We start from the raw sequence: 12,254 nt of genomic DNA, 5'->3' as shown, positions 1-12,254 counted from the left end.
CATAAAAATATCACAGGGCGTATATGTTTCTACATTTACAGTAACACAGACCTGGTACAATGAAGTCAGGCTTTCACTGCTATAATAAAATAGGGTTCAAGCACGTGGCTGCACTCTACTTTCAACTATTAGCTGACAAGATGCTGCAGTGCTGGCATGCATGCAAAAGGTGGAAGTGCCTATCAGAAGTGCTTACACTCTGATTTCTTTAGGCTCCAAACACCAACCAGACCTGCTTCCATAACCCTAAGATTACAGAGAACCTCTTTAGCTTATATGCAGGGAAAGAGATGCTATCAAGACATTTCATTTCTCAGCAGTAGGGGCATTCCTTGTTTTTCCCTCACTAATTCAGCATCTTGGTGCAAAATGAAACATTCTCACAGCTTTGGAAGTTCTATCAGCAAAGATAACTGCATTAATGACCTGCTGTTAAGTGAACATTGTAAGCAGGCATAATTATAAAGCGGAGTTTAAAGCAGTGATAGAAGTGGGTTACTTCAGTGAAAGCAACAGTAAATGAGACTCAGCATTTAGAATCAGCTACAGAAAGCAACAAGTTCAGACAGCCCTGATACGAATGCTGGAGCAATGTGCTCCTGCCGTGCTGCAGCAGCACTTGGAGACCAATGGAGCAAACTATTTAACTCATCTTAACTCAACTTGGTCCTTGATAGGCAAGGAAACTTGATCACTGGTAAAGCCACTTAGCTTTTCATTGTGCTGATAGAAAAAGTGGACAGAATTCTTCTCATTTGCCTGCTCATGATGGGAAAGCACACAGAAAAGCATTACCCAAGAAGAAAAGTTTCTAGATGCAAAAGGAGGAGTTAGGCAACTTAAATCACTTCCAAAGGGAAGCAGAAACCAAACTCCTCACTGTTCTATTGAACGTTCTCTCATCTCAAGGCCAGGGTTGTAGCACTGCAATCAGCCTGCAAACATTTGCACTTTATTGGAGCATGTCAAAGGTTTTTGCCTACGTTGCACCTTTCACTTCTTGAACATTTATACCTTGACCATAAAAACTTCATCAGGACAAAACCTACTTACTACTTTGGCACTACAGAAGCTTAGAGTTATCATCATTTCCTCCCAAAAAATAGGATTTCATTAAACAATTTCTCTACAGAAGTTTGATAATTTGAAACATTGACAAATAGCTACTATTTTCCAAATTATTTGCAGAAGGACAAATATCTTTATTCATCCAAAGTAATGCAAATTGGTTTAAGGTACTGCTGAAGAGAAGAGCACCTTTTTGGTAAAAGTGTGTTATTGCCCACCCCCCCAAGAACCTGAGGCCTAACAAAGGACTCAATGCACATAACAATATGATCAGAAAAACAAGAAAGATTAAAAACAGAAAGAGAAAAAGGACACAGCCTTAGAGGAATGAGACATTACCTTTGGAGCGCACGATGTAACACTGTTTCTGTAAATTTTACACAAAAATGGCAGAAATAAATTGTAATACATTTTCAGACAAAACTGAGTCTATGTTTTATTAAATACAAGTTTAAAATTAATATTAATCAAGTCGTATGCAGAACAAGGATGCCTAAAAAGAGGGCTCTAAATTTTCTTTAGAATACAAGGCACTTTGAAAACTACAGTCAGTTCTCTTCAACAACACAAAACTGCAGAAATAACTTCCTTGCATAAACTATGAGAAAGACAAACTGTTAGAATCCTCCCAGTCCCCTCCGAAAGGCTCAATCCAGCACAGGTGTTAGAACGCATGCACAACTTTAAGCAAAAGAATAACTGATTTCAGTGTGTCTGTTGATGTGCTGGTGGTTACATCTGTGTTCAAACGCTCAATGGAACCAAGCCCTAATGGTTTTAAAGCGAGACAGGGGAGGTTTAGGTTGGATATGAGGAGGAAGTTTTTCCCCCAGAGGGTGGTGAGGCACTGGAACAGGTTGCCCAAGGAGGCTGTGGATGCCCCATCCCTGCAGGCATCCAAGGCCAGGCTGGATGTGGCTCTGGGCAGCCTGGGCTGCTGGTTGGTGACCTGCATACAGCAGGGGGTTGGGACTGGATGAGCATCGTGGGCCTTTTTAATCCAGCCCATTCTATGATTCTATGCGTGTGCTTCATAGGATGGAGGCTTAACTGTTTTGATTTACAAATGAAGGCTTTATACAATCCACAATTAGCTTACATCTTCCTTGTACTATGAAAGTTCTGTATAATAAGAGAAAAGCTGCTTTCTCTAAAATACAGGAACGGTTACTGGAAGCTTGTGCTTAGAAGTGTAGAGATACAAGAACACTGCAGACACTAAGGGGGAAAAAAACACACCAACTGATGCTGAAGGGCAGCAATGATTTAAAAATGCATCAGCAATTATCCACACATCTAAGCAGGGAGAAAGTGAAATGATCCCTTTGTAACATACTACAGATACAAGCATCCAGTGAATGTTTCTGCATGGGCTGTACTTCCACGTCAGTCTCAATCCAACCACTGGGACCTGCCTGCGTGCCCAGGGCACAAACAGCACTTTTGCTCAAAAATACTGCCAAATCAGCACCTTCCATCGATTTTGTTCACTTCTGTATCTCTGTAAACTGTACAACAATCAGCTGAAAGCTATTTCATCTGCAAGAAAGAAAAAAGGGCCGGCTGCTCAGAAAAATGCCCGGTGTGGCACACTGGAAACCTTTAATAAGAGGCACTTATGAGAAGTCAGTGACATTCAGAAATCAGTTGTAAAATCCTCACCATTGATTTCATCTATCGTTTAGCATTTCAAAGAGTTTGGTTTATTTACATTCAGTAGCTAGGCACACCACACATTTAAAGAATGTTTGAACCAAAAGGTTATTTAGTTTTGAGCAAGGAAAAGGAGCTTGGGAGACACATTACACTGACAATAATCTCAATATCGAGGTGGGAATGTAACACATCAAAACAGCCTCAAGTTTTAAATAAATGGCTTTTGAACACAAAGGCAAGAACTCAACACTGTTTGAACTGGTAAGGAACAAAACCTGGGACTCCTGTTTATGTTGCAGAAAGAATCCCTCAATTACTGAAGCTAACACACAACTAAACAAGAAGGCAGTCATTTAATTACTATCAAAAGCTTCCGAATGACAACTAAGAAGTTGGATACTTATTTGACTCCCACTGCTTTCTTTATGCTTCTATATTCCTTTATTCATTCTGCACATTCACATTTCTGCTTCTGTAGTAAATGCAGCTCAGTTGGCTTCGCATCACTTTGGAGAAGCAAAGTTGAGTATGTGCACTCGTAAAGTCAACAGACTCACAAATTTTATAGTACTTTCTATAATCACTTTCACGAGAGGTGCACTTCTTTTGTATTACAATCTTCCTATCAGGTTGGGCAGGGCCACAGGCACAACAGGTGCTCAAAAGAGCCAAGGTACCTTCATCAGATCAGCTCAACGAGGAGCTTGCAAAAAACATCACCCAACAGGAACCCAGCTGCTGTGCTGACCATTCAAGAACAGGCTTACCATCCCTCCAGCTCAAACTAAATAAGTGACATGAGGACATAAGCTGCATTTGTATAAAGGTCTAGAGGTACCCCCTCACTCCCACTAATAACAGTAATAAAATAATAAAAAAACTTTTAGCAACAGTTCAAAATGGGTACTGGATTAAGGGAAAAAGGAAGTGATTCTAGCATGGCTCTTATCAAACTACCCCCATCCAAGATCTGTACATCAACATGGAAATGGGGTAGTTAAAAAAAAAAAAAGCATAAACACACTACAGTTCTCAGAACACTTTTTAAGTAACTGATGGTTCTGAAAAAACTTAATTCACAGAAAAATAAGCAGTGCTGCTACCTGAAAATATCAAAATCTTGTTTATGTACAGTTGTCTTAAAACTGTTTCAACACTGTCATGCAATAAAATACTATAAAAGATGCCTTTGGCTACAGAAAATTGAAACTCCAAATCCAAGAGCACAAAAGGACACAGCCCGTGCATCCCTCATCGTTTCAGCACGACGCATTCTGTCAGAGCAGGGAGTGCTTCTACAGACACGAATGAACAGACCTGGCATATCTGAAGTGTGTGTCCATGAAAACCAATCCTGCTGTAGCCAAGCCCTTTCCTTTCAACCCATCTGCTCTCTTTAAGTAGGAATAGTCAATGAGCATCTTGAAGGGAGCGTATAAACAGGAGGGGGAACGGCTGTTTGTGAGGGTGGGTGGTGATAGGACAAGGGGAATGGTTTGAAACTGAGACAGGGGAGGTTTAGGTTGGATATTAGGAGGAAGTTTTTCAGCCAGAGGGTGGTGAGGCACTGGAACAGGTTGCCCAAGGAGGCTGTGGATGCCCCATCCCTGCAGGCATTCAAGGCCAGGCTGGATGTGGCTGTGGGCAGCCTGGGCTGCTGGTTGGTGACCTGCACACAGCAGGGGGTTGGAACTGGATGAGCACTGTGCTCCTTTGCAACCCAGGCCATTCTGTGGTATATGTGCTCCCTTTGCTCTAGTTCTGCACCTCCCCAGCTCCTAGCGATGCCCTGCACTCATTCTCCCAACTCTCCACTCACACTTCCTAACTTCACTTGCATCACTTGCAGAACTGATCACCACAGATCACGTTTTAACGACTTTGAGTCCCATGGTGACCAGTTTGCTAATGCAATCTGTAAGGAGATTCACTGCCTGATTTGTTCCTACAGAGATCGTTATTCCTGATGACATTCGGTGCAGTAAGCAGGGAAGGTGCATTTGATGAGCAAGTAAAAACATATATTCAAGATTCCCTCTATAATTTCAGTCTCAGCTGAACAAAGACTTATAAATTAACTTACTTGCATTCCCTATTTGCTACATTTGGCACATACACATTTGAAGAATTTTTCCTCATGATAAACTGCTGAATAATTGGGCATTCCTTTGAGTACAACATTTGGGTTTCAGTTTAAAGTACACCACTAAAGGAAGTAAGTTATGTTATTATAGAAAATCTGTAGGAACACACAGTACATTCCCTAAAGTAACCACACAAATGTCAGCAAGCAAGAATAACTGCTTTAATATATTACTTTTTCAAGTCTTAAGTCAGAATCTAGATCTGACTAGATATCATCTTTAGTAGCTGCCTCCTGCTCTGAATCTTGAAATTCAGACACTATATGCTATGAAGCAGAAACCAAGCTCCACCATTTAAAAAAAAAAGTATGTAACAATACAGACTGTTGGGTCTACATGTTTCACCATCCATCCCTACCTATTCACAAATCAAGTAATTGAAAATGAACCTGACTTCCCCACTGACTGTATGTATGCACATCTGCCACTCTCCTTTGGATGCTGTAATCACACCCACTCCCACAATAAGCTGCAGTGTTGGAGGCCAATGCTGGCATTCAGCTTAAATGCACAAATTTGTTTATATTAAAAAAGGCATCTGCAAGGTTGTGGTGTTAGGCAAGTTTTTGGTGGTGGGGAGCTGCTCTCTGTGAGCAGAGCCCAGCAGCTGTTCCACGCCAGATCAAAGCCAGCTCCAGCTGCTCCAAAAGCAACCTGCTGCTGGGCAGAGCTAAGCCATATGCAATACTGGTTGTGCTCTACTAAAAAATAAAAAAGGCTGTGCAACTGCAGATGGGAGAGAGGAGTGAGAAATAAGAGAGAAGCAGCCCTGTGGCCACAAGGGTCAGTGCAGGAGGTGCTCCAGGCATGGAGCAGAAGCTCCCTGCAGCCCAGGCTATCCTGTGCAGCCATGGGCACCACACAGAGCACATCTCCAGGTGCAGCAGGGGCAGAGAGCAACCATGAAGGAGTGGGAGAGGCCAAGTATTATGGACTGACCCTGCTCCTGTGTGCCACGAGGAGGAAGAGGGTGAAGAAGGAAGGGGCTTTTAGTTGTCACTGCTCTAGTCTACTGACAGTAGTCAATAAACAATGTTCATTCCCTCATGCAGAATCTGTTTTGCCTCTGATGGTTAATTCACAGGTGATCTCCTTGTCTTCATCTGAACCCACGAGCTTTTCTTCACGTTTTCTCTCCCTGTTTAGTTGAGGAAGGGCAGTAACAGCGTGGTGTGGTGGAGTTTTGCTGCCCATCAGTGTGGAGCCACCTCAGCTAGGGACAATGCTCAATTACCATCCTGAGCCCTGTGCTATCCCCTGCTGGCTTCCAGCTGCTGCTCCAGGAGTGCTGGGTGTCCTGTGGATGGTCCACTGCATCTACATGCCCTGAAGTACACAAGGATATCTCAAACAACATTTACTGCATGCATTAAAAAGCCCTGGTCAAAAGGGTCACGCAAGTCTACAGCATTACAATGTGCATTAAAGATTTGCACAGCAGCCCCTAAATCTCACTGATAATCTGGGAATTTACTCCTGCATACGATTCATTCGTGTAACCCTAAGGTAAACTGGTGACATTTGAATATGCTACAGCCAAGAAAAAGAATTTTTGAAGGATATAAGTACCTTTTAAAATAATTTCACTTTAATGAATGCACTCTCAAGCACCGTTCACATTTTACTGTCCTATGTAAATTATAATTTAGCATCTAACACAAGCTTAGGATGTTCCTTTGCATGGTGAGAGACAGGATGTCCATTAAGTACATTAAATTTAATTGAGCAAGTAAGCTGAGCCTACTGCTAGGAGTGAAAGAGGAAGACATCTGAATTAAATACAGGAGCAAAAAGAAACTTTAGAGCCCTCAAATGATAGCTTCTTGATAGATGTAGCACCATTAAGTTTTCATGTATTTTGTTCAGATAAGCTTAAAAATGGAAAATTCGACGTGTATCAAAAGATGTATCAAGTGATAAACAGCAAAGCAGTGCTCTGCAGAGTGCTTTTTAAACCACAGGTTCTTTTTTGTACAGAGGTTGTTTCTCATATTAGTGTGCATATATATATATGTATCTCCATTCAGATTTGCTGTAAGGAGGCATATCACCTAAAAGTTGCTTTGAGGCTAACAGAAAATAAGCCCTCGACATGATTTTCTCTCTTTGGAAAGTCAGAACAGTAGGAACTGTGAAAGACTCTCTCTTAGGTTTCTTATTAATTTTCCATTTTTAGGGCATTCTTTAGGAAGAGACCTAAAAATGCCTCTTATCTGAACTTCATTGTGTCATACTGAAGCTCTTTTTCAGGCAACAAAAAGAAAAGGAATACTCTTCAGGAGAATTTTCTCCTTTACTGAAGACAGTGAAGCGCCATTCACTCATCCCCCAAGAAAGATGGCAAAGAAAAAGAGCTTTTTACAGCTAAGCAACTACAGCAGAATTTAATTTTGAAAACACCAGCATTGTTTCTTAATGAAAGTTCTTAGCACCAGCCCAAAGTTAGGAACCACATCTTCCCAAATACAAACTGTTAAATACTGGACCCAGAATGCAACTACTTCAATCAAAAGAACCTGACTGCCATCACACCTGAGCATTTATCCATGACAGAAACGTGTGTTCTGCAATTGAACAGGATGTGGCTATATACTGGAATGGATTCATTTTTGTTTCTTTAAGATTATGTGGGAAAGCCTGATTTTCAGCACATTATTTTCTACAGCAATGGGACCATGACAATTAGTGCACATGTGTGAACATTATTATTCAACAGTATAGAAAAAAATTATGTCAGGAACAGAAACTCCAGAAGAAAAACAACAAAACTAAATGAGGTCCCCCTCCCCAGAATGAAATAATTAAAAAAAAAACCTTGTCTATCAAAGGAAATCATTTAAATAGCATAAGCAAAAACATACAGGCCATCTCTATCACAGACCTTGCTGCCTCCTACGTACAGTGCTCAGCATTGTAATTCACAAGCACTCTGTGAAGATTTGGTTGGTACAACACAAAACCAAAGAATCTGTTTTTGGACACTAAGCACAATAGCAAAGCCATAATTTTAGGGTAAAAAAACAAGGAACAAGGAGCAATCCCATAGGACCCACTTCTAACCCAAATGAACGCCCCATGCATTGGGTTGTTGTTTCCTATTAGAGCTCTGCAGGTATCCACTCAACCCTATTCAAAGTAAGGTGGATAACATTGTTAGAGATAATTTAGCAATACCATCTTTCTCATGAACAGCGCTCCTCTGTTTAACAAAAGCTCAACTGTCAGATCACATCTACTCACATGAAAAATTGGGAACCATTGGTATGTTTCCCTCGGTTTGCCATTGACAAAAGGAACGCTCTGTCATGTTTGAGAATAAAGTTTTCATCTGTTTGAAGAAAAAATATGTTTGTCAGATTTTCCCTGACAAGGAACGCAAGTCAGATTTTCTTAGTAACTTATGGCTACTACAAGGAGAAATTCTTCCGCTGCTAAAGAAACTTGAACAGGTTGGAAACAGAACAGAAATCTAATTGAGCCCCTCCAAAGTTACAGCAGAAACACTCATGAGACAGAAAACATTCTTTGATACATAAAGTTACAGCAATGCCGTGGACATCTCTAATGAAAATGAATGTAAAGGTGATCCCAAAACGAGCCCTCATGTACACCATGCTGTCATTTATGGGCACCCAGTGAAACGGCCATTTCCCTGGCATGGAACTTTAAGAGAGCAACCCATCCATTCCAAGCTGGATGCCTCAAAACACACAAGAATAAGCAAAACCCTGACTACCAGAAAGAGGAACTAAAGAATACATTCTTCCTTCAACCTCAACGTAAAAGCAATTAAGACTGAACTAAACGTGCCTTTTATATTCCAGGGAATTCAAGAGCACTTCTGGCTGCACGGCACAGTACAAAACCAGATATTGTTCTGAAGCTCCTTTTCAAAGGTAAAAATTACAGTTTGGGTAGAAGAGGCTGTTATTTTTAAGATTATACATCAAAGCACAATACTGCATGTTTAGAACTTACCACCTTTAGTGCATTCTTTAGAAAGAAACCCTAGGAACATCTTATTAACACTTCAATACCACAGTAACTATCTGGTTTTTTGTTGTTGTAGCAAGAAAGAATGTTATGTCCTTAAATAAATACTTCATAAACTCACCATTTTCCTTCCAACAACTGTTTTTAAAAAGAGGTAAATATACATTTAAAAACTCTTTGCAAAGAAAGCAACTTGCGTAGCATATAAACAAACACTTCAAAAGGAACACCAAAAATACAAACCTTCAGTAGGGAAGGGGAGAAAAGGGACGTTAACAAAAGAAGAAAAAATTGTTTAGAACTGAAAATTATGCCAGTGTTCTCTCAGAATAAGTCATTAACCCTCAGAAAGGTTAGACACAGAACTCCTCATTTCTCCAAGCAACACAGATATCCATCTACAAACGGATGTATCAGTTGTCTATGTATTTACTAGGGAAGGTACAAGGGAACAGAGTTTGAATTTGTGTTACTGAGCTTTTGTCTCTTACCTTTTCATTTTGCAAAAGACCACATTCTCTATAAACAAAAGAATATGTTGACAGTTTTAGGCAGGAAGATAGGAGTTTATTCATGAATAAAGTTGCCTAACCTCCATGCTGAAAGTCACGTTTAACCAATAACGTTAGCCTTAATTAATTGTCAGTTAAAGTTAAATATTACAAAATAAAACTATCTGAAAGTCATGCATATAAAAATAATTCTCATGCAATATTAGTTTCATGCAAAAGGTGATCTATAAGTAGACCTCTTTTCATTAAGTATCTTGGGAATCAAGACTTCTCAGAACGGAATTGAGAATCTGTAAAGATATACTTGCTCTTACCTTTAAAATAGCCACCATAAATAGATTCACCTCCTTTTCCATTACCTGTGCATTAAAAAGCACAAATTAAACCTTTTGTTCTGTTTATAAAAAGCGCTGTGCATAACGTGTGCCAATTTATAACACACCAGGACACTCCAGCCAGTTACTAACAGCTAAGCATAAGGCCCTTAATTAAAAGGCAGGACCGTTTATTATGCAGTTCATTATCTTGTTGACACTCAGAATATTGAAAATGAAGACTGCTTTTGTGCCTCTGAACACTAGAAAGCCTGAAGCGAAGCTCCAAAGGCTAATTCTCCCTGCTGTTTGCTGAAGCAGCAGCAACAGAAAATACAACAGCAAGCAAAAAAGCCAACAGTAGGCATCACCAACAATCTTGTCCTGCTCAGAGAGAGCACCACAATGAGATAAGCAAGTAGCCACGTCATCTTTACTTCCACTTGACCATCAACACAAGATAGTCATCCACCACGTACATTTTATCAGTTCTAGTTTATATATGTTACATCAGTTGATAAGACCTCAAGATACAGGGTACAAGAAGGAAGATATTTTGACATGAAAAGCAGCAACATTATGGTTTGGATTGGAATTCTGCTCTAATGTTAATCAACTCTAGCAAAGCTGCTTTCTTCTTTAAATTAAGAATTCTTTCTAAAGTATCAACTTCAGCTGAAACATGTTAGAATTTCAACAATTAACAAAGAAACAGGAAATCAGTGATAATACTTTCAAGGCATTTTAATATTTACATGCTGTATACATGTCTTATAAAAGACATTGTAACCATAGGGATGATAACGTTTGCTCCACAGAACACGTTTTACCTTCACTGAAGTCCCCACCCTGAATCATGAAGTTTTTAACCACGCGATGGAACGTAGTGCCTTTGTAACACAACTTCTTCCCAGTTGTTTTGCCAATTCCTTTTTCACCTGCAAGAAATTTAAACAAAAAACCATCAGCAGATTGTCACTGAAAAAAAAATCAAGGATCTTACCCCTCCTAGAACCCTTGTGCTAGAACCCTTAAACTATAAAAGCAAATACATTCCTGCTTGGTGCCTCTTGGCCTCCCACTAACAGCAGCCTGGCAGGTGAAGTTCAGTCCCAGGCCCTACTAACATTCTGCACTGCCAACCTAATCTCAGATATTTTGCACAAGGTACCCAACAGCAGTCTCCTGTGGAGATTATAGGAAGGCAAGCTCCTGACAAAGCTCCAGAAAGCAAATGGCCTTATGTTTACCTGGCAGATGGACTGACTGAAAGACCTGCAAATGCCAGTTTGCAAGTCCAGATGCTTTTATTTAAATGCAAGGAAAATTCTGCTGTCAAGGCAGACAGCATTCTTTCACAGTAGCCAGGTCTGTGTCTGACAACAATGACAGACTGCAGGACTGCAGCCAGAATTACCCTTTCCTCCTCCACCTGTTTCTGACGAAGACATCCTGGCTTGCCTTACAGAGATTACAGAGAGAGCAGCAGGGGCACAGCCAGAGGCACAGCTTTTGAAACACTGGGATCTGATCTTAGGGCACAACACCTCGCCCTGAAACAAGTTTTGTACATTCTTAAATAAACACAGTCCTTGCATACGACTAGAACAGGATGCCAGCACCAGGAAACGATGCTGTAAGTCTCCAATGGTTCAAAGATTTCTTGTCAAGACCAAAGATAAGGATAGAAGTATGCCTGACAGAACACAAACTTCCATCAATAAATTTCACTGTGCAAAGTGGAAGCGAGCGATTTATTTGGTTGCTGAAGATGCCATTAGCAGCTCCAAACTCCAAAAATGTAAAGCAGCCCTTCACAGGTCAGTTCTGGTTGCCAGAAGCCCATGCAATCTCATCAGTGCACCTTCATCTCCCACCAGAACTGCTGCTCAGCAGGTCCTCTATGATAATCAAGACAAATGCAACAGCACAGCTGGAGTGCTATCCCCAGCCCCGAGGGCAGGGAATAAGCATGTACCAGAGCACTGCTGGATCCTGCTGTGATCTGGCCTACAGTTCCTGGCCATGGTTCTCATCTGTGACTCTATGCTGCAGGCAGCACCCTCGGACAGAAAGCTCGCAGATGCTGAAGCAATATACATAATGTCACGGTTTTAGTTGAGAGATTATTTTCTCTGTAAAGACTGTTATGATGGGGAGGCATTGGGAGTGATGGCATTTGTCTGTCTTCCCAATAACCTGCAGCACAAGGAGGATGTAGAGCTCTTCAGTGAGAAGCATTGGTTACAGGTTGATGGTTGGACTGGATGATTTTGTAGGTCTTTTCCAACCTTGGTGTTTCTGTGATTCTCTTGGAGCGGGTCCAGAGGAGGGCCACTAAGATGATCAGAGGGCTGGAGCAGCTCTCCTGTGAAGAAAGTTGAGGGAACTGGGCTTGTTTAGCTTGGAGAAGAGAAGGTTCCAAGGTGACCTCATTGTGGCCTTCCAGTACTTGAAGGGAGCGGATAAACAGGAGGGGGAACCACTGTTTGTGAGGGTAGGTGGCGATAGGACAAGGGGGAATGGTTTGAAACTGAGACAGGGGAGGTTTAGGTTGGATATGAGGA

At 41.0% G+C, this 12,254-nt stretch overlaps 1 protein-coding gene across 6 annotated transcripts in view; it reads right to left on the bottom strand.

Moving 5' to 3' along the window:
• NKTR (natural killer cell triggering receptor) overlaps nucleotides 1-12,254 on the bottom strand; it is a 40,229-nt gene that overhangs the window by 16,956 nt on the left and 11,019 nt on the right. For 5 of the 6 annotated variants that reach the window (XM_085226846.1, XM_085226849.1, XM_085226848.1 and 2 more), the window contains exons 4-6: nucleotides 10,518-10,625; nucleotides 9,688-9,732; nucleotides 8,109-8,196 (exon numbers count right to left, since the gene is read on the bottom strand). In XM_085226846.1, coding sequence (XP_085082972.1) covers nucleotides 8,109-8,196; nucleotides 9,688-9,732; nucleotides 10,518-10,625 — 241 coding nt within the window. Of the gene's footprint in view, nucleotides 1-8,108; nucleotides 8,197-9,352; nucleotides 9,381-9,687; nucleotides 9,733-10,517; nucleotides 10,626-12,254 lie in introns of those variants that run through there. The other variant, XM_010712249.4, reaches the window with a different exon arrangement.

Source organism: Meleagris gallopavo, chromosome 6 (assembly GCF_905368555.1).
Source record: "Meleagris gallopavo chromosome 6, MGAL_WU_HG_1.1, whole genome shotgun sequence".
In the NCBI taxonomy this organism is placed as follows: domain Eukaryota; kingdom Metazoa; phylum Chordata; class Aves; order Galliformes; family Phasianidae; genus Meleagris; species Meleagris gallopavo.
The sequence above is the reverse complement of the archived record's forward strand: the minus strand, read 5'-3'. Positions and strand labels throughout refer to the sequence as shown.